Raw genomic sequence first — 21150 nt, forward strand, 5'->3', positions numbered from 1 at the left:
GGTCCCTGGATGTCTGAGATCCCAGGGCACTTGCCCATTTTATCCATTTGATACATTAGCCTGTCACATGGCTATGCTCAGTAGACATTACTGTGTAGACTCTTGGAAATGGTGAGGACGCTCAGTCTGTCATTCACTAATTTATCACTTTGTGTGTGAATACATTGCAAAGTTGTAAGACACTCACTCTGAAAGAATTCATTCAGTCCTGTGCTTTTTAAAATCACTTTTATTGTCTTGCTCACTATGTCAGAGGCTATGCTTACAAAACTACTGACCAAACGTCCCACTTACATTAAAAGTAGAAACTCATGGTAAAAGCAGAGCTTATATAAAAAAAGAAAAAAACAAGAATAATATATAATATATAAGAACCAAGTTGGCAGATACATACAGTAGGACATTGTTCCAATTATCTTCAAATAAACACTGATGCTTCAAAAATAGCCAATAACAAAGTTGCTGTTGCTTTCATCATTCCAGATTTAAATGTAATGTCAAGCAACCAACCAAACAATCAACTGGACCAAAAACATGGAACTAAGAAAAGTTTTATAAGGCTTGGATTCTAGTCATGCAAGACTACTATAATATGCAAACAAAAACGAGATGGGACATTGTGCTGGAAATATTTCACACTATTTTCAGAATTAACAAAGCGGGAATAATTGTGAAATCATTTGGATTCCAGCACCTATAGGAGTGGAGTGAAACACACTGGGAAACAAATATGCAAGAGATGGAAAAGAAATGGCAAGAGGAATCAAAGACAGAAACTAAAGGTAGGTATTACCACAGTACCCAAAAGAAAGAGGGAGAAATGAGAGAAACCAGCAAAACTAAAAAGGAAGAAGATATCTCATTTGGACACACTAGTCTGAACAGTACAGACTACTGGTAAACAAGCAGCTGGTGTGTGTGAGTGTTCTGACGGGAAACAGTAGAAAGAACAGATAATTATTTAGGTGAGTACCAGCACAGATGAAATTCTCAAAAACAGAGTGAAAAAAGAAGACATCAAACTTGAACTACAGTTCCACGTTCCTCCAGAGGCAGGCGGTAATGCACCAAAAAGCTATTTGCAAACCGCTAGAAAACGTCAGGAGAAGAAGAAGAAGAAGAAGAAGAAGAAGAAGAAGAAGAAGAAGAAGAAGAAGAAGAAGAAGAAGAAGATGATCATCCACGATGTACGTGACGACGGTTGGTTGTCGCATTGCATTCTGGCTTTTGTAGTCCGTTTCTTATCTCCCTCCATTGTCATCGTCCCTGTAGAGCACAAGCTCTCTGCCACGATGATGGCCTCAGGCAGCACAGTAGCACCGACAGCTGAAAATGGAAATGCAGGTTTGTACTTTAGCGCAGATGTCGAAGGCAGACGCCAGATTTGCCGCGCTTTCATGACACTTTGCTTAACGACTGTAGCTATGCGGCTAAACGAGCCAACCAGCTAGGTAACTAGCATACAACTAACCAGCTCGGGTTCTGTGGCGAAGTTGCTGACATTTTTACCCGACGACCGTAACATAAATACAAATATGCACAACATTTGTGAATACTTTTCTGTCTGTTTCAGGAAACAAGAGGACCCCGTGTCCGTTACACGGCTGTAAGCGCGTGTACTCAGATGTGAGCGCCCTGGACAGCCACATAAAGGACCATGAGATCCCGGCTCAGTCTCTCCCTGGTGGGTGATTCTGTTGATGCATGTATTGGCAATAACAAGACATTGTGGGCGGCTGTAACGTAACATAGCTCCGTGTTGAAAGCATCAAAATGTTCCATTAGACAGAAAGAGAGTGACCTGATCTGTGAGCACATCACAGTCACTTCTCCAGATCACACTGGCTGTGAGGAGATCTCTTCCAAACACAACTGAGGAGGACAAATCTACAGTCTTTGAGTGAAAAGCAAAATAAGAATAACATTTTATAATAAAACACTTTGCAATAACTGAGTGACAATGTGATTTACATAGGAAAACCCAGATATAACAGTTCAGCCCAGTGGAATCAAGTCAAATCAGATCACTAGTACAGAGAAGATATGAAAACCCAGCAATAAATACATAAATAAATAGTGCCTAAATGCAAACAAACCAATCAGGTGAAATACAATAATTGTCAAATGTGTTACTTCTTTTACTGTGTCGCTAAAGTAAAATATGTTAAAAAGGAAAATTATTGAGCTTTTAGTCTGTAATAATTGGAAGTTGTTATTGTGACATAAATTTGCTATGCCACATGCCCTTTGCTGACATGTAACACACCTCTTCACTTTGTTGTCTGTGTTGTGACTGACTTTCTATAATCTTTTGTTTTGGTGTGATTTTTGGGTCAGAGATGAGGGGGACAGGTTATAAGAGAAAGCACACGCCACATAACGTCAGGTAAACACCTTGTGTCCTCTTCTCAGGAAAGATCTTGCTGTGTTCCACGGTCAGCTGTAGTGGTTCCTTCCCCAACATGCAGAAACTGATGGAACATATGAGGCATCATCACAAACCCAACATGTTCTTCTTGTGAGTTCGCCTTTATTTCACTCACAGCTGAGCTACTGTGTACACAATAGAAGAATATCTTCAGAGTCATGCAATGTTGCCTCTTTTTCTGAAGGTGTGAAAGCTGTCGCACAAAGTTGCGGTCCTACCGTGGCCTCCTGACTCACCTGCACACCTGTTCCAAGGTGCCACGGGGCAAAACAAAACCTGCTGAACCAACACCCCCTCAGCCTGCCGCCGTCACCAACCCAAATGTGACCCCTGTGGCCATGGACCAGAACCCCCCACAGCTGAACTCTGTGTCTACACCCCAGCAACTGCCCTCTCAAATCCAGAACCAAGATGGTTCCTTCCCTGCTGCCGTTTCTCAGCCAGACTCCGCTGCCTCCCCTCTCCTCGGCCCCCCCTTCCTATCTCACCAGGAGAGCTCCCCTCCCCAGCTTGCTCCTCAGCAGCTCGCAGAGGCAGTTCCCCTGCCTTTGCTTAGAAATGGTGTGTCTAATCTGCTTCCATCTCTAAACCTGGATGGTCCTTTGGCAGCTTCTGAACCCTCTGATACCCAGACACAGACCATATCTCTTGAGCCTGTCCATCCTGCTCCAGTATCAGCTCCCCACTCTCCTCCTGGGTCCTCAGCAGTCTGGAAGAAGAATCAAGGTGAGCCTCTTGTCACTCTATAGCACACAGTTGTGACCTGCTAGATGTGGCTATCGGTTTACTCACAGTGATAATCATGATTCAGCCATGGATGGAGTTTGTGCTCTCTGTTCACTGTGAGACTGGGGACACATCAGTGTCTGATATATTATTGGTCAATTAAAAATATATGATATACAATACACTGGGGTCCAAAAGTCTAAACCACTTTCCCATGAACCTAAGACCTAACTCACTTAAATGGAAAAGTGGTCTCAGATTTTTGGACCCCACTGCATAAGAAATGCTAGTATGCAATCAAAAGTTAATACATAGGAAAAAGAGAAGTCTGCCATGTTGTGTCACCATGTTTCTACAGTAGCCCAGACCGGACAAACTGATCCAAACAGTGGCTCTATGTAGGGCCTCTCCCATATTTACGTTGATGCTGCAGCTTGTATATGGAAACCAGAGAAAGGACAGAGCAGATGTCAGCTATTATAGATAGTTTTACAGACTAACAACTAAATACAGTATCGTAATATAGTTATATAAACGAACCTCTGCACTTCACAGATTAGTCGATGCAGTGGTTGACATCAAATTCTGAGACTGATATTTGCGCCTTTTCTCAGTGGACATGTACATCTGTACTTTATGTTGTGTGTGTAATTTGTCCTTTAGGTATGGCCTGTAACAGACGCATCCTTTGGGAGCACACTAAAGGGCGCTACACGTGTGTGCAGTGCGGCCACACGGCAACCAACCGCAAGGAGATGACTCAACACATAAACACCCATCACAGCAGTAACAAACCTGCAGAAGATACAGGGAGCTCTGCAACTAAAACATAAGCCACTTTCACACATGCACTGCAAACCTGAAATTTACCTGTCAGAGCTGTACGTGTGAACACAAATGTCAGTCAGACTGGACATTAATCAGACTTTACCGCACCAGCTCTCTAATACAAACTTTGTGTGATGTCTGATTGAGCTAATGTGTGAATTGAACAGGTCACTGTTTGGAGAATTTACAGAAAGTGAACAAGTGTGTTCATGACGTTCTCTCTTGCAGCACAGAGTTCTAAACTGATTATTTGTCAGTGTTCTTAAACATTTAATATGACTTTGTCTATTTCCGCAAAGTGCTTCATGAGTTTTTGCATATTACTGTCATGCACAGACTTTTCATTACATATCAAACTTCAACTCCACGCTGCCCTCTCACGTCTTACTGCATTACTACTACCACTGTTCTTTTAATGATATGTTGAAGAATAACTGTCTTTCATTGTAATTTGGTGCCTGCTATAAATGACAAGCTTAAAAAAATAAAATTTTAATTTGTGTCCCATATTAATATACATTGTATAAACAAGGCATTTGCAGTTAAAGCCTTTCTCAGTTGACCAGACCACATGCACACACTTAAAATCATAGTGTATGTATGTGAAACTGAAGGTTTAATACCATCCCAGGATATGTAGTTGAAACTGTCACATTTTGCTGTTAACATATAAAACCCCAAGATGTTGCTACTTTTTAAGTCACTGCAATAAAAGCAGCATCTCATTGAAAATAGCCACAGCAGCTGTTGGTTCAGTACTGTTCTACATGGGCTGGACACCCAGACTTGTCTCAGGCTGTAACTACGTTGCACTGAGTGACTCATCGATCTTGATGGTTTTGGATAACTGTGGAGCTCTGTGGCTCTGTGGCAGATGACTAAAGATATTAGGCTTTGATACACACCCAATTCTTGTTAGGAGACATTTGTGTTGGTTTTGTTGGCAATAAGAAAAACAGAGCCAGCCCCAACTTAGCTCAATGTCATACCTCCTTTATGTGCAGGTACGACCCCTGTCCCTTTTTTTTTTTTTTTACAAAAGATAGACAAGGTCAAAAAATGTCTTTTTATTTGGGTCAGTCAGAATGAGTTGATACAAGCACTTGACTGTTAAGAGTGTCAGAGATTTTGGTCAGCTCAGGCTTTTCTCCATGCCTCTGTACAACCACACATGCTACTGAACATCCACCACCTCTGACTCCTCCTTTTCATTAGCATTACAAGCTCACCCAGCAGTGAGCTTTACAATAATTAACACATCAAAACAATACCACATGACAAGAGGTCCCACTTGATCATTAACATGTGAATTATTAGACATTACCACATGCAGACTGAAGTGCTGTTTTCTGCAAACAAATCCTATCACCTGGATTAAGGGGGGGGGGGTCATTATTGATGGATAATGTATATAAAAAACATGGGGGAGGAGGGCACTTACACACTGGTCTGTCATTACACAGGTTGTTAGACAACATGAGCCGTCCTCCCATCAGTTTTTGTACACATGGTATTAAAAAGAAAGATTTTAATGTTCCATCTCATCATATTATGAGCCTGCAGTCTGAATCTGTAAATTTATATTGATAAAACAAAATCTGCTGGAAATGAACTGGAAAATAATGTTTTTTTACACAATGGCAGATTGTTAAGGAAAAAAAAACCTCAGAGTAAACAAGTGCATACAAAAAAAAGTGCCGACTGTCCAACCCCGAGATCAGGCAATGTTGATTTTTTTTTATTATCACAACTATGTTCAGCTCAGTTCTCTTGAGGCTTTAAAAAAATCTCTTCTGGTCAATTGCGTACATCTTTCCTGCTGGAAGCTTCCGGAAAAATAAACTGTTGCCTCTGCTCATGTTGCCCTGGAGAGAGGAAGCAAGTGTTTAGTAGAGGCTGGTGTTACAGTATACATGTAACCAAAAGGCCAATCATGATCAAGATTGGAAATGTGAAAAACAAATAATAACAATAAAATAATAACAACATTGTGAAATGTTCATTGTAATTAGGAAAAGATCACTGGGCCTGTTAACAGCACATTTTGACAACTGAGACTTAAATACATATTTCATTAATGTATCAAGGACATAATTGGATACTTTGGAAATTAATACTTAACACCATCATGTACAGTAGTACCACATTACAGATTATGAAATTTCTAACATTATCAAGTGCAAATCAGATGATTAAAATTGTGAGCATGTTGCCCCTAAAATATATAAAATATCTTGGTTTTGTTAAATGGAAACATTTCTTCCTCAAATCCTTTTTTAATTATTGTCCTTGGTGACTTTAACAAAGGCAACCTCACCCACGAACTCCCCAAATATAGACAGTTTATTAAATGCCCGACCAGAGAGGAGAACATTCTGGATCACTGTTACACCACAGTAAGTAACGCTTATCATGCCGTCCCTCACCCTGCACTGGGTCACTCTGACCACGTCATAGTCCACCTGATTCCTGCATACAGGCAGAAATTAAAGCTTTCTAAACCTGTTGTGAGGACATCAAAGAAGTGGACCAGTGGGGCTGTGGAGGATCTCCAGGCGTGCTTGGACTACACAGATTGGGATGTGTTCAGGACTGCCACCAACAGTCTAGATGAGTATACAGAGGCTGTGACCTCATTCATCAGCTTTTGTGAGGACTGCTGTATACCAACACGCACCAGGATGAGTTACAACGACAAACCCTGGTTCACAGCCAAACTCAGACAGCTGAGGCTGGAGAAGGAGGAAGCGTTTATTAGTGGGGACAGAGACAGATTGAGGGAGTCAAAGTACAGGTTCAGCAAGGCGGTGAAAGAAGCCAAACGCCTGTATTCTGAGAAACTACAACACCAGTTCTCAGCAGGTGACTCTGCTTCTGTCTGGAGAGAGCTCAGACAGATCACGAACTGCAAGCCCAAAGTCCCCCACTCCACGAACGACTCATGCCTGGCCAACAGCCTGACTGAGTTCTACTGCTGCTTTGAAAGACAGTGCAACAGTCCTGACACCATCCCCCATGACACCATCCACCAGCCCCACCACACCAGCCTCTCACCCTCCCCCAGTACAGCAGGGGTCAGGGCATCAACAGACTCTTTAAGAGACAGAACCCCCACAAGGCAGCCGGGCCAGACTCTGTCTCTCCATCCACCCTGAAGCACTGCGCTGATCAGCTGGCTCCAGTGTTCACAGACATCTTCAACACCTCACTGGAGACATGCCATGTACCAACCTGCTTCAAGGCCTCCACTGTCATCCCTGTCCCCAAAAAACAAAGGATTACAGGACTTAAAGAATACAGACCCGTCGCCCTGACCTCTGTGGTAATGAAGTCATTTGAGTGCCTTGTGCTGTCCCACCTCAAATCCATTACCGACCCACTCCTGGACACCCTGCAGTTCACCGACAGAGCCAACAGGTCTGTAGACAATGCAGTCAACATGGCCCTCCACTTCATCCTGCAGCACCTGGACTCCCCAGGAAGCTACGCCAGGATCCTGTTTGTGGACTTCCAACTCCGCCTTTAACACCATCATTCCAGCACTGCTACATGACAAGCTCTCCCAACTGCGCGTGCCTGACTCCATCTGCAGGTGGATCACAGACTTCCTGTCGGACAGGAGGCAGCATGTGAAGCTGGGAAAACACATCAACTCTCGGACCATCAGCACCGGCTCCCCTCAAGGCTGTGTTCTTTCCCCTCTACTCTTCTCCCTGTATACCAACAGCTGCACCTCCAGTCATCAGTCTGTCAAACTCCTGAAGTTTGCTGACGACACCACCCTCATTGGGCTCATCTCTGGTGGGGATGAGTCTGCCTACAGGAGGGAGATTGACCAACTGGTCATGTGGTGCAGTGAGAATAACCTGGAGCTCAACGCTGTGAAGACAGTGGAGATAGTTGTCGACTTCAGTCCTTCCGTTTCCTGGGGACCATCATCACCCAGGACCTCAAGTGGGAGCTAAACATCAGCTCCCTGATCAAGAAGGCCCAGCAGAGGATGTACTTCCTGCGGCAGTTGAAGAAGTTCAACCTGCCAAGGACAATGATGGTGCACTTCTACACCTCCATCATTGAGTCCGTCCTCACCTCCTCCATCTCAATCTGGTACACTGCTGCTACTGCCAGCGACAGAGGCAGACTGCAGCGTGTCATCCGGTCTGCGGAGAAGGTGATCGGCTGTAACCTGCCTTTTCTCCAGGACCTGTACACCTCCAGGACCCTGAGGTGAGCAGGAAAGATGATGGCTGATCCCTCCCACCCTGGTCACAATCTTTTCAAGACACTCCCTTCTGGCAGGAGGTTGCTGTCCATCAAAACCAAGACCTCACACCACAAGAACAGTTTCTTCCCCTCTGTCCTTTAGCATCAATATACCAAGACAAATTCCTTGTATGTGCAAACTTACTTGGCAATAAAGTCTGATTCTGATTCTGCTTATACACTACCACTCAAAAACATCTCTACTTTTTCCAGTTGTTACTGAAATTTACGTAGCATGATGTCTCAGTGTTTTTGAAATTAAAGCATAGAACAAATAAATTGAAGAAAAATTAAATCCAAAGTTTAATTAAATGTTTGACTCATCAGTTGTGACCTTCTTTCAGACAGAATTGAGAACATTGCTCAGAGAGTTTGTCCCAGCACAACAGCTGTTTGACCCTGTTCGTCCTGTTCATCCCAACCCAGCTCTGTGAGGTTTAAGTCTGGAGACTGTGCTGCTCTTCATCATGTGAAGCCTCCGTCTGGTTCTGTTGTAATGTTTTGGTTCATTATCTTACTGTATGATGAACCTCTGACCAGCCAGCCTGTCTTCCTCCGTTACTGCCTTTCTCTCACCACTCTGATAGAAGTACACAGGTCTACTTCCTGCAGTATTGTCCTAATAATGCATCAGAGGATGTAGTAACAGTTTGTCTTTGTACAGACAGAGGGTTTGGTTAGGACACCTACAGGAATTGTCTAACTAACTTGTCTGTAAAACTTTTGATCATGCCTGAGTCTATGATGGTTATAGAGAAGGTTTTCTTCAGTTACCAGGGTGCTCAACACAGGTTATTTAACACAAGGTGTTGTCATTTATTTAGTAAATGACAGTATGGAGAGGCTTCTGTTTTAATTAGTGCTGCTCTGATGTGTTGAGCTTTCATTTCAGAGTTCAAAACAATAAATGTAATACAACTGTGTACAATGCAAAATGCACTGAGGACATATCAATGTGATGGCTACTAATGACTTATAACATCCAACCACTACACAGTTTAAGACTACATTTGGATCATCTCTATCTGGTGTTTGTCACACAGATGTTATGTATGTGATGCATTTACCTCTCGGCTTAGATGCCTCCAGCAGTCCACCCAGGTGGGATATACTGATGCATAGGGAGGCAAACCCCCAGCAAGCCTGAAAGACAGCGGAAATATGAGTCTGTTTGATCCGACACTTGTGAGGATTTAGTACAGCAAATAACCTGTTAACTCACCCACAATTATTGACAGCCATGAGGTTTGACACCAAAACAAAAGGGTATGTGAGCATACTGGCAAAGAACTGAAAGAAAGGGCAGAGGAACGTTATTGAAGGACAAACTACAACCAGATGGACTGAGGTACTCCAGTACAGCGACACTTACCCCTGTCACAGCCTGAGAGCAGTTCTTGATTTCTCCTGTGTGACTCATCTATACAGAGGAACAGATTCACAGTGTTAAATCTCGTGTTGTTTGAAATAGGACCAAAGACTGCGCAACACAAACCCTAAGCATAAACCAGAGCATGGAGGGGTGGCGCTAAGGGTTAAAAGACAATTTTGATGTCAGGGTCTTGGTGGTACATCACCAGGGCTGCAGTGGTAATATGAAGGCTGAAGGGAACTGGATTTAGATTATGGTTTTAAAAAACATCTAGGTTTGATTGTAAAAGTGTTTCTGCGTTCTCAGAAATTGTGCTGGCCTCTTAGCTGGACCAAAATATGTTTTGGTCTGTTCTCTCTCCAACTTTTGCATCCTGCGATTCCCCACCAGTCATGAAAACCAGGGCCTTGATTACCTTATTTGGTAAATTTATATCTAATGATGATTTATTCTTTGCATTCCATTTATCTTTGCTGTTGACTTGTGAACATTTGTATGGTCTGCATCACATCCAGTTGGTATCTAATTATCCTTCTAATAACCTGCAGCAAGAAAAGGGTAAAAGGTCCTTTACCATAATGAAAATCAAAGTTGTTATGTGGCAGACATCCAGTTTAGTTGCTTATGAGGCTTGTACTGATGGCAAAACATCAGTGGAGGGTGAGAGCTGAGCTTCAGATGAAAGATCACCACAGCAGTTACAGTGCTAACATCAGAGACAGGTAGAACTTTCCAAGAGGGCTGTGTAGACCAAGTTTTATTGGCACTAATCCAAGGTTGAGTCCTGTAAATCCTTAGTATCTGCTGAGTATGAGCCCATACTTTAGGCCTACCTAAATGTTGATTAAATATGTATCCAACAAGCTGCAGCCTATCCAAAACTGTGAAAGGATGCATGTTGTTTAAGAGACTGTGGATCATGTTATTTTCTTCACCCCACCAGAGTTAGTAGAAGAGTTTGGTGCGCAGCTCTGCTAATGTGAGTCTGTAGGTGATGGGGTTGTTTTAACAAAATACTTCATGATACTACACTAACTTTGACTTGCATAACTAACTGTGAAGTAATTAAAGTATATTAATTATCCAAGTAGAAGTAATTAATTATCCAAAACGCTCCTAAAGACTGACTTTCTTAAGTTAGACTCCAAGATGACTCTTGCATGCATGTGATGTACAGTGGTATGAAAAAGTTTGGGCACCCCTGATAATTTTCAAGATTTTCCTTTATAAATCACTGGTTGTTCAGATCAGAAATTTCAGTTAAATATATCATATAGCAGACAAACACAGTGATATATGAGAAGTGAAATGAAGTTTATAGGATTTACAGAAAGTGTGCAATAATTCTTTAAACAAAAGTAGGCAGGTGCATAAATTTGGGCACCCTTGTTGTTTTATTGATTTTAGCACTAATTATTGGAACACAAAATTTATTTGGTGAGCTCATTGACCCTTGACCTGCATACACAGCTGAAGCCAATCATGAGAAAGGGTATTTAAGGTGGCCAATTGCAAGTTGTTCTCCTCTTTGCATCTTCTCTGAAGAGTGCCAACATGGGACCCTCAAAACAACTGTCAAATGACCTGAAAGCAAAGATTGTTCAACATCATGGTTTAGGGGAAGGATTCAAAAAGCTCGCTCAGAGATTTCAGCTGTCAGTTTCCACTGTGAGAAACATAGTGAGGAAATGGGTGACCACAGGCACAGTTCTGGTAAAGGCCCGGAGTGGCAGGCCAAGAAAAATCTCAGATAAGCACAGGCGAAGGATGGTGAGAACAGTCAAACTCAACCCACAGACCAGCTCCAAAGACATACAACATGATCTTGCTACAGATGGTGTCACTGTGCATCGTTCAACTATTCAGCGCACTTTGCACAAGGTGATGAGGTATGCTAAAGCACATTTGGACAAACCAGCTTCATTTTGAAATAAGGTGCTGTGGACTGATGAAACTAAAATTGAGTTATTTGGACATAACAAGGGGCGGTATGCATGGCGGATGAAGAACACAGCATTCCAAGACAAACACTTGCTACCCACAGTAAAATTTGGTGGTGGTTCCATCATGCTGTGGGGCTGTGTGGCCAGAGCAGGTACTGGCAACCTTGTTAAAGTTGAAGGTCGCATGGATTCCAGTCAGTATCAGCAGATTCTTGCGAACAATGTTCAAGAATCAGTGACAAAGTTGAAGTTGTGCCGGGGCTGGATACTTCAACAAGAAAATAACCCTAAACACTGCTCAAATTCTACAAAGGCATTCATGTAGAGGAACAAGTACAACGTTCTGGAATGGCCATCTCAGTCCCCAGACCTGAATATTATTGAAAATCTGTGGTGTGATTTAAAGCGGGCTGTCCATGCATGGAAACCATCGAACCTGACTGAACTGGAGATATTTTGTAAAGAAGAATGGTCAAAAATACCTTAAACCAGAATCCAGACCCTCATTGGAAGCTATAGAAAGCATTTAGAGGCTGTTATTTCTGCAAAAGGAGGACATACTGAATATTGATGTAATTTTTCTGTTGGGGTGCCCACATTTATGCACCTGCCTACTTTTGTTTAAAGAATTATTGCACACTTTCTGTAAATCCTATAAACTTCATTTCACTTCTCATATATCACTGTGTTTGTCTGTTATATGATATATTTAACTGAAATTGCTGATCTAAATTATCAGGGGTGCCCAAATTTTTTCATACCACTGTAGACTGTCTGGGTGCTGCACTGTGCCCTCGCACCTGAGCTATCATTTGGGGCGCACCTGTGAGTCAGGGATAGCCCTAAAATGGATCGGATTTTGATCAGCTTCATTTTAGCCAATACTGATGCATTGAAATATGCCAAGATTGGCCTTGATACATAAAAGCTCTTCTGATACAAACCCAATTTACTGGTAAAATGAAATTTTGAGAGACTGGCCAGACCAGTGAAGTTGACTCAACAGCATTTGTACACCCCCTGAACAACAATGAACAAAGCACTCAATTGTTATTATGTTTTCACAAATTATACTTGTCTCAAATATGTCTCAAATACCTATTACTTCACATCACAACCTGTGCCAGTAGTACTATCATTACCACTACTGTATTACTGGTTATTAATCCGTGTTACGCTATGTTCTTTTCTCGCTATTCTCTACTTCCCTCTCTCCCCCTTCTTCTCTGTCTCTCTCTCTCTCTCTCTTTCTCAACCCAACCAGTCTAGGCAGATGGCCGCCCACCCTGAATCTGGTTCTGTTCAAGGTTTCTGCCTCTTAAAAGGGAGTTTTTTCTTGCCACTGTCGCCCAGTGCTGCTCATGGTGAGAACTGTTGGGTCTCTTCTCTGTAAATTTTATAATATAAACAGTACGGTCTAGACCTGCTCTATATGAAAAGTGCCTTGAGATGACTTTTGTTGTGATTTGGCATTATGTAAATAAAACTGAACTGAAATGAAATGAATTAAATAGTAATACTGTTATTATGGGAAAAATGTGGGTCAGATTTTGTGGAGCAACTGTTGCTAAGACATTTAATAACTGATTAAGGAAAAATACATTTCCATCACTAATCTGAACACTTCAGCTTTGTATATGCCTCCAGCACAGAGCATTCCATGGTTTTATCTCCTGCACAAATAGGTGGCGGGTTGGTGGTCACTGTGTTGACAGGATACAAAGGGGCTGACATGAGGATATAATATACCAGCTGCAATTGCTAGAACCTACAAAAGGGACTTCAGTTTGAGTGGGCTAATAGGTCTTAGGTGTGCTCTTTCAGAATTTCTGAGGTAAGTAAATGCCCTATCGAGCGGCACTTGTAAGTAAGTGCTGCCCAAAAGGTTGACCTCAGGGCAATTAAGTCCTTACACTAAACCCATATACAGAAACTGAACCGAGTGATGTATTAGAAGTGGCTTACCGAGTCATCAATGGCGTAGGTATTGATGAGGTGTGCCAGCAGGTTACAAATCCACAGGGACAGCACGTCACCAAGCAGACGAGGAATCAAACCACTGAGGGAAAAAAAAAAAAAAAAGAAGAAAATATTATTTCTGACCAAACTATTTTGACATACTGGATATAAAACCATTATATGTCAACCAGTCACTTTGCTGAAAACATTGTCATAAGTTCCTGAGTTATGGTGTTGAATACTGGCCAAAAAAGCTGTTTTTATTATTATACTTTCCTAATTTCATGCCAGAGAAAAAAAAACTGTAGACAAATGGATGGACTTGGGCTTGTACTTATATAGCGCTTTTCTAGTCGTATTGACCATTTAAAGCACTACATGTCACATTCAGCCATTCAGACACGCATTCATACAGCGCTTGCTCTATGCACAGAGCGCTTTAACACATCCACACACATTCACACACCGATGATACACACATCAGGGGCAACGTGGGGTTCAGTATCTTGCCCAAGGATACTTCAGCATGGACTGGAGAAGCCGGGGATCGAACCACTGACCTTCCGATTAGCGGGTGACCCGCTCTACCTCCTCAGCCACAGCCGCCCCAAACAAAGTCTGACACTCTGGGCCCCACCTCAGACAAAACTGAGACAACTGTACAACCCCATGTTGTCCAGTGCAAGCGAACTGTTGACTTTTTTGTTTTTATATCCACATGTTGTCAACATAGTTCTACCCATTTTTAAATGGATAGGAGGAGAGTGTCAGTGTTCCTTGAATACAAGACACTCCAAGCTTTTGCACTGTCAAAACTGCTTTGACCATCTTGCATTGGGACCCAGCATTGACTTGTTACTCCACTGCTTTGGGGAATGATGTTTCCTGGCAAAATACATTTTACCATCAAGACCCTGGTGGCTTAAAGAGAAAAAAGACAACGAAAATCGAACTTACGCAAAGAAGCCCAGTATGCCCTCTTCTCTGTAGACTGTGATGATGGAATCAAACACCCCACTGAGAACAGAGGAAAGATATTTTAAGTGTTATTTTCACAGCTCTTCTCACTGAGGTTTATGTCTAAAATGTAAAAAACTTTACCTGTATTTTGTTTCCCTCCCAATAAACTGGACCATACATCGCAAAGTAATCACTGTAAAACAAGTCAAGAAAAACGTACTTGACATGCAAATTTGTGCCTCCCCACATAGACATGCCAAAATAAAAAAAATAAAAAAATTTAAAAAGCCTTCAAATGTGTCAAGACTGAAACCACTTCAACAGCCCCCTATAACCTCTATTGTGAGTGAGTCAGTTAAAGCTATATGAAATATCTGAGCAGCTGCAGACATACATAACATACCATGAAAAGGATGTGTGACAATCGTGGCACAGGAACGAGCTATCATTTCTTTGGTTGTCTGTGGAGACAGGAAAAGACAGAAAACAATCAACTGACATGTATTTAAGAAACGTCATACAAGGCCTAGACATCCTAATATATCAGTAATATCTAAAGGTGCAGATATTGTTAATATCATAAATTGGAGACTGAACAGCAGCACTTTGTATATGTCCTCATCATAAGAAGGAAATTACATATTTATTTAAAAGTAAAGGCAGAGAATAGAATTTTAAGATTATTCACAAAGTTCATTTCACTCAGTAAGAATGCATAAGATATCTTAAGATAATCAATCAAGCAATGATAAAAAGGTTAAAAGGTCCCCTGTGGGGTTTCCTTTTAAACAAAGTTCTGTGAACATCTGTTTACACTGGTTGCATTCTTTAAGTGTAAGAAATGTGCTGAATGCGCTTCCCCGATTCTTTAAATGAGCAGTTACAACAGTGTTAACACTCTGGGTGTCAAATATATTTTAAGATACAAAATAAAAAAAATAAACAATGTGATGAGTTTGCTCTTGTATGTGTGTTGTTTTCTGTATCTTACCTCATTAACAACATGCTGTAGGGAGCCCTCCACAGCCTTCTGCTGGCCGCCCAGTACCTAGACAGCAGACACAAACTTCAAAGTCACTTATCTTTTCTTATTGGCCACTTTATGTCTTTATTAGAAAGTATTTACTGACTTACTTCCTACAACCCACTCTCTCTCGTTATCTAGCTTTTACCGTTAGTCCATTAGTCAAGAGTTGAGATCAGACTTAAAACTTTCTGACTGACACAGGACAGTCACTCTTGTTTGTCTGGCCTTCACCTTCTTAAGAACTGATTCTTAGGTGGTTTAATAGCTTCATAACATCCTTGCTTTTATGTAGCCTCTATTCTGGTCTTTATTTACTCTTACTACAGTCTTAAATCTCTGTTCATCTAACTCTTCACCCTCCTTGATGGCATTTAAATGCTGCACTTGCCAATGTTTAATTTTAAATGTGATTTATATATGTACTATAAATACAATGATGTGAAGTACTTGGAGTTGATTTGATAAACAGCTGTCTCTAGAGACAGGAGGGGAAAAAACAACCTCGAGTGTAAAATGGTGCAGGGGGCCCCAGGGTGACTGACACCTTAGACATCTCACACGTGCCCGTGAGTCAGTGTGGACCGATACATCTAATAAAATGGAAGCCCGTCTGTTCTGTGAGATGGGTGTGTGACAGACAACAGAAACTCCTCTTAAAACACTGTGCCCCAGCACTCCACTATATTTTGTATTTTGGGTAGTGTGTCAGTTGATGACAAATGTATAGTAGTAATGTAAATAACATCCTGTTGATCTCTAATTTGCAATAGTTCAAACAATAAATTAGAAAAGAAACCTCTTACCTGAGGTGTGCCTTGTTCCTGACATCTCTGTAAGAAAGAAGCAGTTAACATAAAACTGACAAATGAGTTTATTCTGTTTTACAAACATTAGTGCCACAAGGCACTGATATACATCCTGGATGATTAGACATCTGTTTGTACTTATCCTCATAGAAATCCAGATGTAAAAGTGCCCAAGACAATACAAGCAATATACACATCAAATCTGATCCCACACAGTGCACTACACTGATAAATCTTTATAGTCAAGCCAATGCCAAATTTTTGGGGCCACTGATAATCTTAATATTAGAGCTGAATCCATTACTCATTAATCAATTAGTTCATCATGAAATTTATCAGCAACTATTTTGATGATGATAATTAAAGAATTAAAGAATTTTCAACTAAAAAAAACTAGCCATACTGCCTTCTCCAGTGAGAGGATTTGCTGCTTGTCTCCATTTTATATCACTGTAAACTGAATATCTTTGGCTATTGGACTGACACCTTGAACTGTGGGAAATTATACCAGGTATTTTCACAATTGAACATTTTATATTCTAGGTAATTAATGGAAAAAATAATCAATATCAAACAATATTGCTACATTTATAATAATGAAAATAATTAGCTGCATCCCTTATTTTAACATTCTGAAACATGTGAATAATGTATTTGCCAATATTTGTTACTTCTCATAAACATAGAAAATAAACAGTTTAAAGATCCCATAAATTAAATGTTAAATTTAAATTGTGACAGACACAGTACATACTGAACAGGAAACTTACTCACATTCACTTTTCATTCTCCATTATTGTGAAAGTGAAATTGGCTGTAATTGTTGCTTGAAAATTATTTGTTCAGCAAGACACAATCTCAGGACAATTATATATAGAATTTATACTGCTGTTGATGAAACAGCTCTTTTACAAAACAAAATTAAAAATGTCCATGGCTAATTCTGAAATACATTTTTTGCCAGCATCTCTCCGTGCCCTGAGCAGAGAGCATGACTGTGAAGCTGCAACAACAACAAAAATGTAATCAAATTACACAATCTTAAAAGAAATGCTTTCAGGACAATACTAACTGCACTGTACCTCCATATGAGCCTATTATTTCATCCTTATGTTCATCTGAGGAACGAGCTATAGTTGTGATTACATCCATTTATGGAGATCTTAATGTAATCAGACCTACCTGCACAACTTTGCTGTGCACGACAGTGCCGATGGTGCCAGCACAGAGCCTTGGACCAAGTCCTTTGAAGAGACCTGCTTTTCCATCAATCTTGATGATGTGTTTTGCTGGAACATCCAGAAAATACCCAACAGGATAAGTTATTAAAAGCAGTTTAAAAACAGTATAGTGAAATAAAAATTCTAAAATAAAATAAATAAAAATAAAATAGATGCCTTAAGAAACCACAGTCAAATATGTTTTTTTAAAAGTACTTCACTCTGTTACATATTTTAGAAAGATTTGACACATTACTTACATAAAACTGTGACCCATGATCTCAACAACTTTACTCCACACAGCAGTCAAATACAAATAAACTGGGTTTTTTCTGTTTTTGTTAAATGTGTGTTTTTCCTCTACATCAACAAACTTTAATGTTGCTACGACCAAAATTAAATATAACAAGCAGGGCTGCACTTCTACAAGATATTTACTTCTCCGCATTTTCATAACCTTAGGGAAAGAAAACCCAAAATACATAACTTCAGCATTTCCTGGACCATAGTTTTGCACAATGAGTTCAGTAAATTCTGTGCACTTACAAGTTACATTGCTGACAACCACTGAGAACTCATTTCACTTCACTTTAGTATGCTATTAAAATAAAGTCACAGAGACCTAAAATTTGCTCAGCATTGCTAATACACCATAATGCAACACAAACTTGCACTAGTTTTCACTGAACTTATTTTAATTGTAGTGTATTAATGGTGTTAAAATGACAGTATGATCAGTGAATCCTTCCTTGTGGTGCATTCAAGTGCTGAAGTGAAGGTCTAATGATGTTCAGCTGCCACTTAATATTGTATTCATAAGCTGTGATGTTTCAAATCTAAACAAGTTATACAAAAAATTATCAAACATGAAATTAAAACTTGTTGAAATTGTACATTCTTATGCCAATTTCAGTGGAGTGGAAAGTGTAGTTTTAGTAACACAATAGTTCATAAGTGCACCATTCCTCTGGGGTGTAACTCAGATGTGCGCTCTAACTGGATGATCAGAGATAGAAGAGTAGTTAGTAAACAAAATGTAAATATGATGACAAGGCTCTGATGGGGATATGGTGATGAAGGGGAAGGACAAGAAGAGGAGACACTGCTGCTGCATGTGATCAAACAGAACACCAGCCACTGAAACCAACAGACTAGTGGTTCTAACACATGACAAACTATTTACAATATGGCAGAAAGGAGTCAGTGTGAGGCAGTAATGCAGCAGCTAAACCTACATGTGTGACGAGCCATCCTGATTTCACTGTCTGGCAGGTACACAGTCAAGCTGACAAAGTTGTGCACCCCCTTAGCTACAATGTTTTGGGCATGTTTTGGAGTCTTTCTACTCAGAACAACTCCTTGACGGGACATCAGTCCTGCTAACTGATACAACAGAGAACCACACTGCCCAGGAAACTCATAATTTTCATGAGTTATAATATAAAACAATTCTGAAATGTATTACCTGAGCTAAAATGAGGGATTGTGCAGATAGTAGAAAAAAAGAAATCAGGGTATGGTCCTTTAAAAAGGTACCCTGCTGAGTTTCTGAGCACTATTTGCACTGTGGAGCCATATTTTAACCAGTGGATCCGTGTTTTATTGAATTAGTATCATGTATGTGCATGTGGACGTGAATGCATGCTCTTGGGCACTCCAATTAAAGCAGCTTTGATATGCACCTCATTTCGTAAATGTCATGGAAATTTTACAAGCTGGTCTTTATGTAAAAGTCAAAATGGAATCTGACTGGTCCACAACTTAACATTTCCATAACACTTCAAATACAGATTAAGACAGAATTCAACGATTGACTAAAGCAAAAGCTACAGCAGAACAAGCTTAAATTACCACAGGGAGACATTAAAATCACATCTATTTCTGCCTTCTGAAGTGCACAATAATACATATACACAGATTTTACCTCTGAGAAGAACTTTGCCATGTGGAGTCAGACTCACCATAAGCAAACAGTCCAGGCAGCTGGTAGACCTGTCTGCCAAACAGGTTCCTGCCCAGGGTGGGAGGGAGTGGCTCGTGTCCTACCTATCACCAGACACCGTAAAGACAGTGATAAGCAACATACACTGTATCAACTCTGAATGCACTTTCATGATGGCTCAGCAAACTGTGGCTCTCCCACACTTCCTGGTTTCTTTTTGACACACTTTGTCAACTTGTTTTCCCTTGAGTGTCCTTGACTGGATCACTTTGTTGCATTCAGTTGATAGTTTTAAAACGATACAAAAGTAGCTCTGTGCGCTGCTTACTTTGTCTTTGAGATAACTTTTAACTCTCAGGCTAAAATAAATTGGCTACATAATTAACGTTGACTTTAGCTAGCATTAGCTATTTTAGCGAGTTGCCTAATTTACAGGCTTAATGTTACAAATATTCGATACGTTTTTTTCCCAAAGCACATGAAGACAGAAAACTAACAGAATGGTCGGCTGAGAAACAAAACGTTAGCGCGAAGAATTGTTAGCTCATCCGTGACCTTTCACTGGTCAGTGAAGCCACTGTACTGGACCCTCCAGCAGTGCAGACTACTTATCGCCTTTTCACTTCAGGAAAATGTCCTAAAATGCAGCGGCAGCTACACGGAGGCTATAAAGTCAGGACTAAGCAGCTCGGCTGACAGCTAACTAGCTCTTGTCTCTAGCAAGTCAATATATCACAACCCAATGCGCTTCGGCTGGTGAGAAAACACTTTAATAATTTGGAGATATGTCTCAGGATGGTAAAGTGTACGTACACATTCTGTTTGCAGACATTTAAAAAAGCAGCACCGCATTTCAGTGAAGCATTAACTTCAAGAATTGATTAGCACACCTCGCTTCCGCCCACTACAGAGTATTTTGGAAACAGAAGGTCATAGGGACAAGGGACGGACCGATAATGTAGTTGACATTATTATCGCAACTTCTGCTGCTATATATATTACATGCATGCTGAATTAAAGAGTACTTGATAGTGATTCATGAATTGTCCTTGATTATGTTCTACATTGTTCATTCGTTTACTGACAAGCGGGCCAACATTAAACCCCGTTATTTTCAATGGAGTTTGATACTTTCCTCTTAAGGCTACTAGCTAGTTGAGTTAACAGTATTTACAAAGGCGAGCGAACAGTGATTAAAGCAGCTCCTGAACCACTTTCATCTCGCCAATGTAAGCACGAACATTTCCTCTCTTACCTGGATCAGGACTTTGATGTACATCAAAGGGTGGGAGAGGACGGTGAGCCCTGACCCCAGCAATACTTGGCCACACGTGTCCGCCATTTTTGGAGAGACAGGGGAGACAGGAAGTTCCTCTCGGTCTTCTTGCGTCAGAGAAGCTGTTAGCGCCCATATTTGGTTTGATTATGACGGTAACGCCATCTAGTGTTTACAGACGGCACAAACGCTTTATAAGTGACCTGCAAAAAAAAAAAAGAAAAAAAAAGAAAAAAGAAAACAAGAGTTACTAATTGCAAAGCCAATGCTAAAAATAATTTGAACAATTCACTGAGTTATATGTTTGTACTAAACAAGGAAATGCATAACATAATTTTGTGGCTTAAAGTAAACAAAATTATCAAAATATAGCAACAACATTTGCAACTTGAAGTAGCCT

General features: G+C 40.7%; 2 protein-coding genes across 3 annotated transcripts; one reads left to right on the forward strand and one right to left on the reverse strand.

Annotated features, from left to right (window-relative positions):
* Positions 1–1193: 1193 nt before the first annotated feature.
* znf414 (zinc finger protein 414) lies at positions 1194–4491 on the forward strand. Its single transcript, XM_018667975.2, has 5 exons — positions 1194–1344; positions 1574–1684; positions 2413–2518; positions 2613–3154; positions 3818–4491. Exons 1-5 carry the CDS (start codon positions 1293–1295, stop codon positions 3985–3987), a joined length of 981 nt encoding a protein of 326 aa, XP_018523491.2. The 5' UTR covers positions 1194–1292; the 3' UTR covers positions 3988–4491.
* A 543-nt stretch (positions 4492–5034) lies between these two features.
* Positions 5035–20872, reverse strand: mtch2 (mitochondrial carrier homolog 2). 2 transcript variants are annotated; one of them, XM_018667976.2, is made up of 13 exons: positions 20730–20872; positions 19494–19578; positions 17495–17601; positions 16310–16336; positions 15471–15527; positions 14883–14940; positions 14621–14672; positions 14477–14536; positions 13526–13619; positions 9618–9665; positions 9472–9535; positions 9313–9388; positions 5035–5847 (listed from the first exon to the last, which is right to left on the reverse strand). In XM_018667976.2, exons 1-12 carry the CDS (start codon positions 20814–20816, stop codon positions 9321–9323), a joined length of 807 nt encoding a protein of 268 aa, XP_018523492.1. In that variant the 5' UTR covers positions 20817–20872; the 3' UTR covers positions 5035–5847; positions 9313–9320. The 2 variants fall into 2 exon arrangements, with proteins under 2 accessions (XP_018523492.1, XP_018523493.1); XM_018667977.2 differs by having other exon boundaries at positions 9468–9535.
* Positions 20873–21150: the final 278 nt, after the last annotated feature.

Source organism: Lates calcarifer, linkage group LG2, assembly GCF_001640805.2.
Source record: "Lates calcarifer isolate ASB-BC8 linkage group LG2, TLL_Latcal_v3, whole genome shotgun sequence".
Classification (NCBI taxonomy): domain Eukaryota; kingdom Metazoa; phylum Chordata; class Actinopteri; family Centropomidae; genus Lates; species Lates calcarifer.

Coding starts and splice junctions, on each gene's coding strand:
- mtch2 (XM_018667977.2), bottom strand. CDS start 20,816: ATGGCGGACACGTGTGGCCAAGTATTGCTGGGGTCAGGGCTCACCGTC. Junction 19,579..20,729: donor ACATCAAAGTCCTGATCCAG/GTAAGAGAGGAA, acceptor GTCTGGTGATAG/GTAGGACACGAGCCACTCCC. Junction 5,848..9,312: donor GGAGGCATCTAAGCCGAGAG/GTAAATGCATCA, acceptor TCCTCTCTCCAG/GGCAACATGAGCAGAGGCAA.
- znf414 (XM_018667975.2), top strand. CDS start 1,293: ATGATGGCCTCAGGCAGCACAGTAGCACCGACAGCTGAAAATGGAAAT. Junction 1,345..1,573: donor AGCTGAAAATGGAAATGCAG/GTTTGTACTTTA, acceptor TGTCTGTTTCAG/GAAACAAGAGGACCCCGTGT. Junction 2,519..2,612: donor AAACCCAACATGTTCTTCTT/GTGAGTTCGCCT, acceptor CTTTTTCTGAAG/GTGTGAAAGCTGTCGCACAA.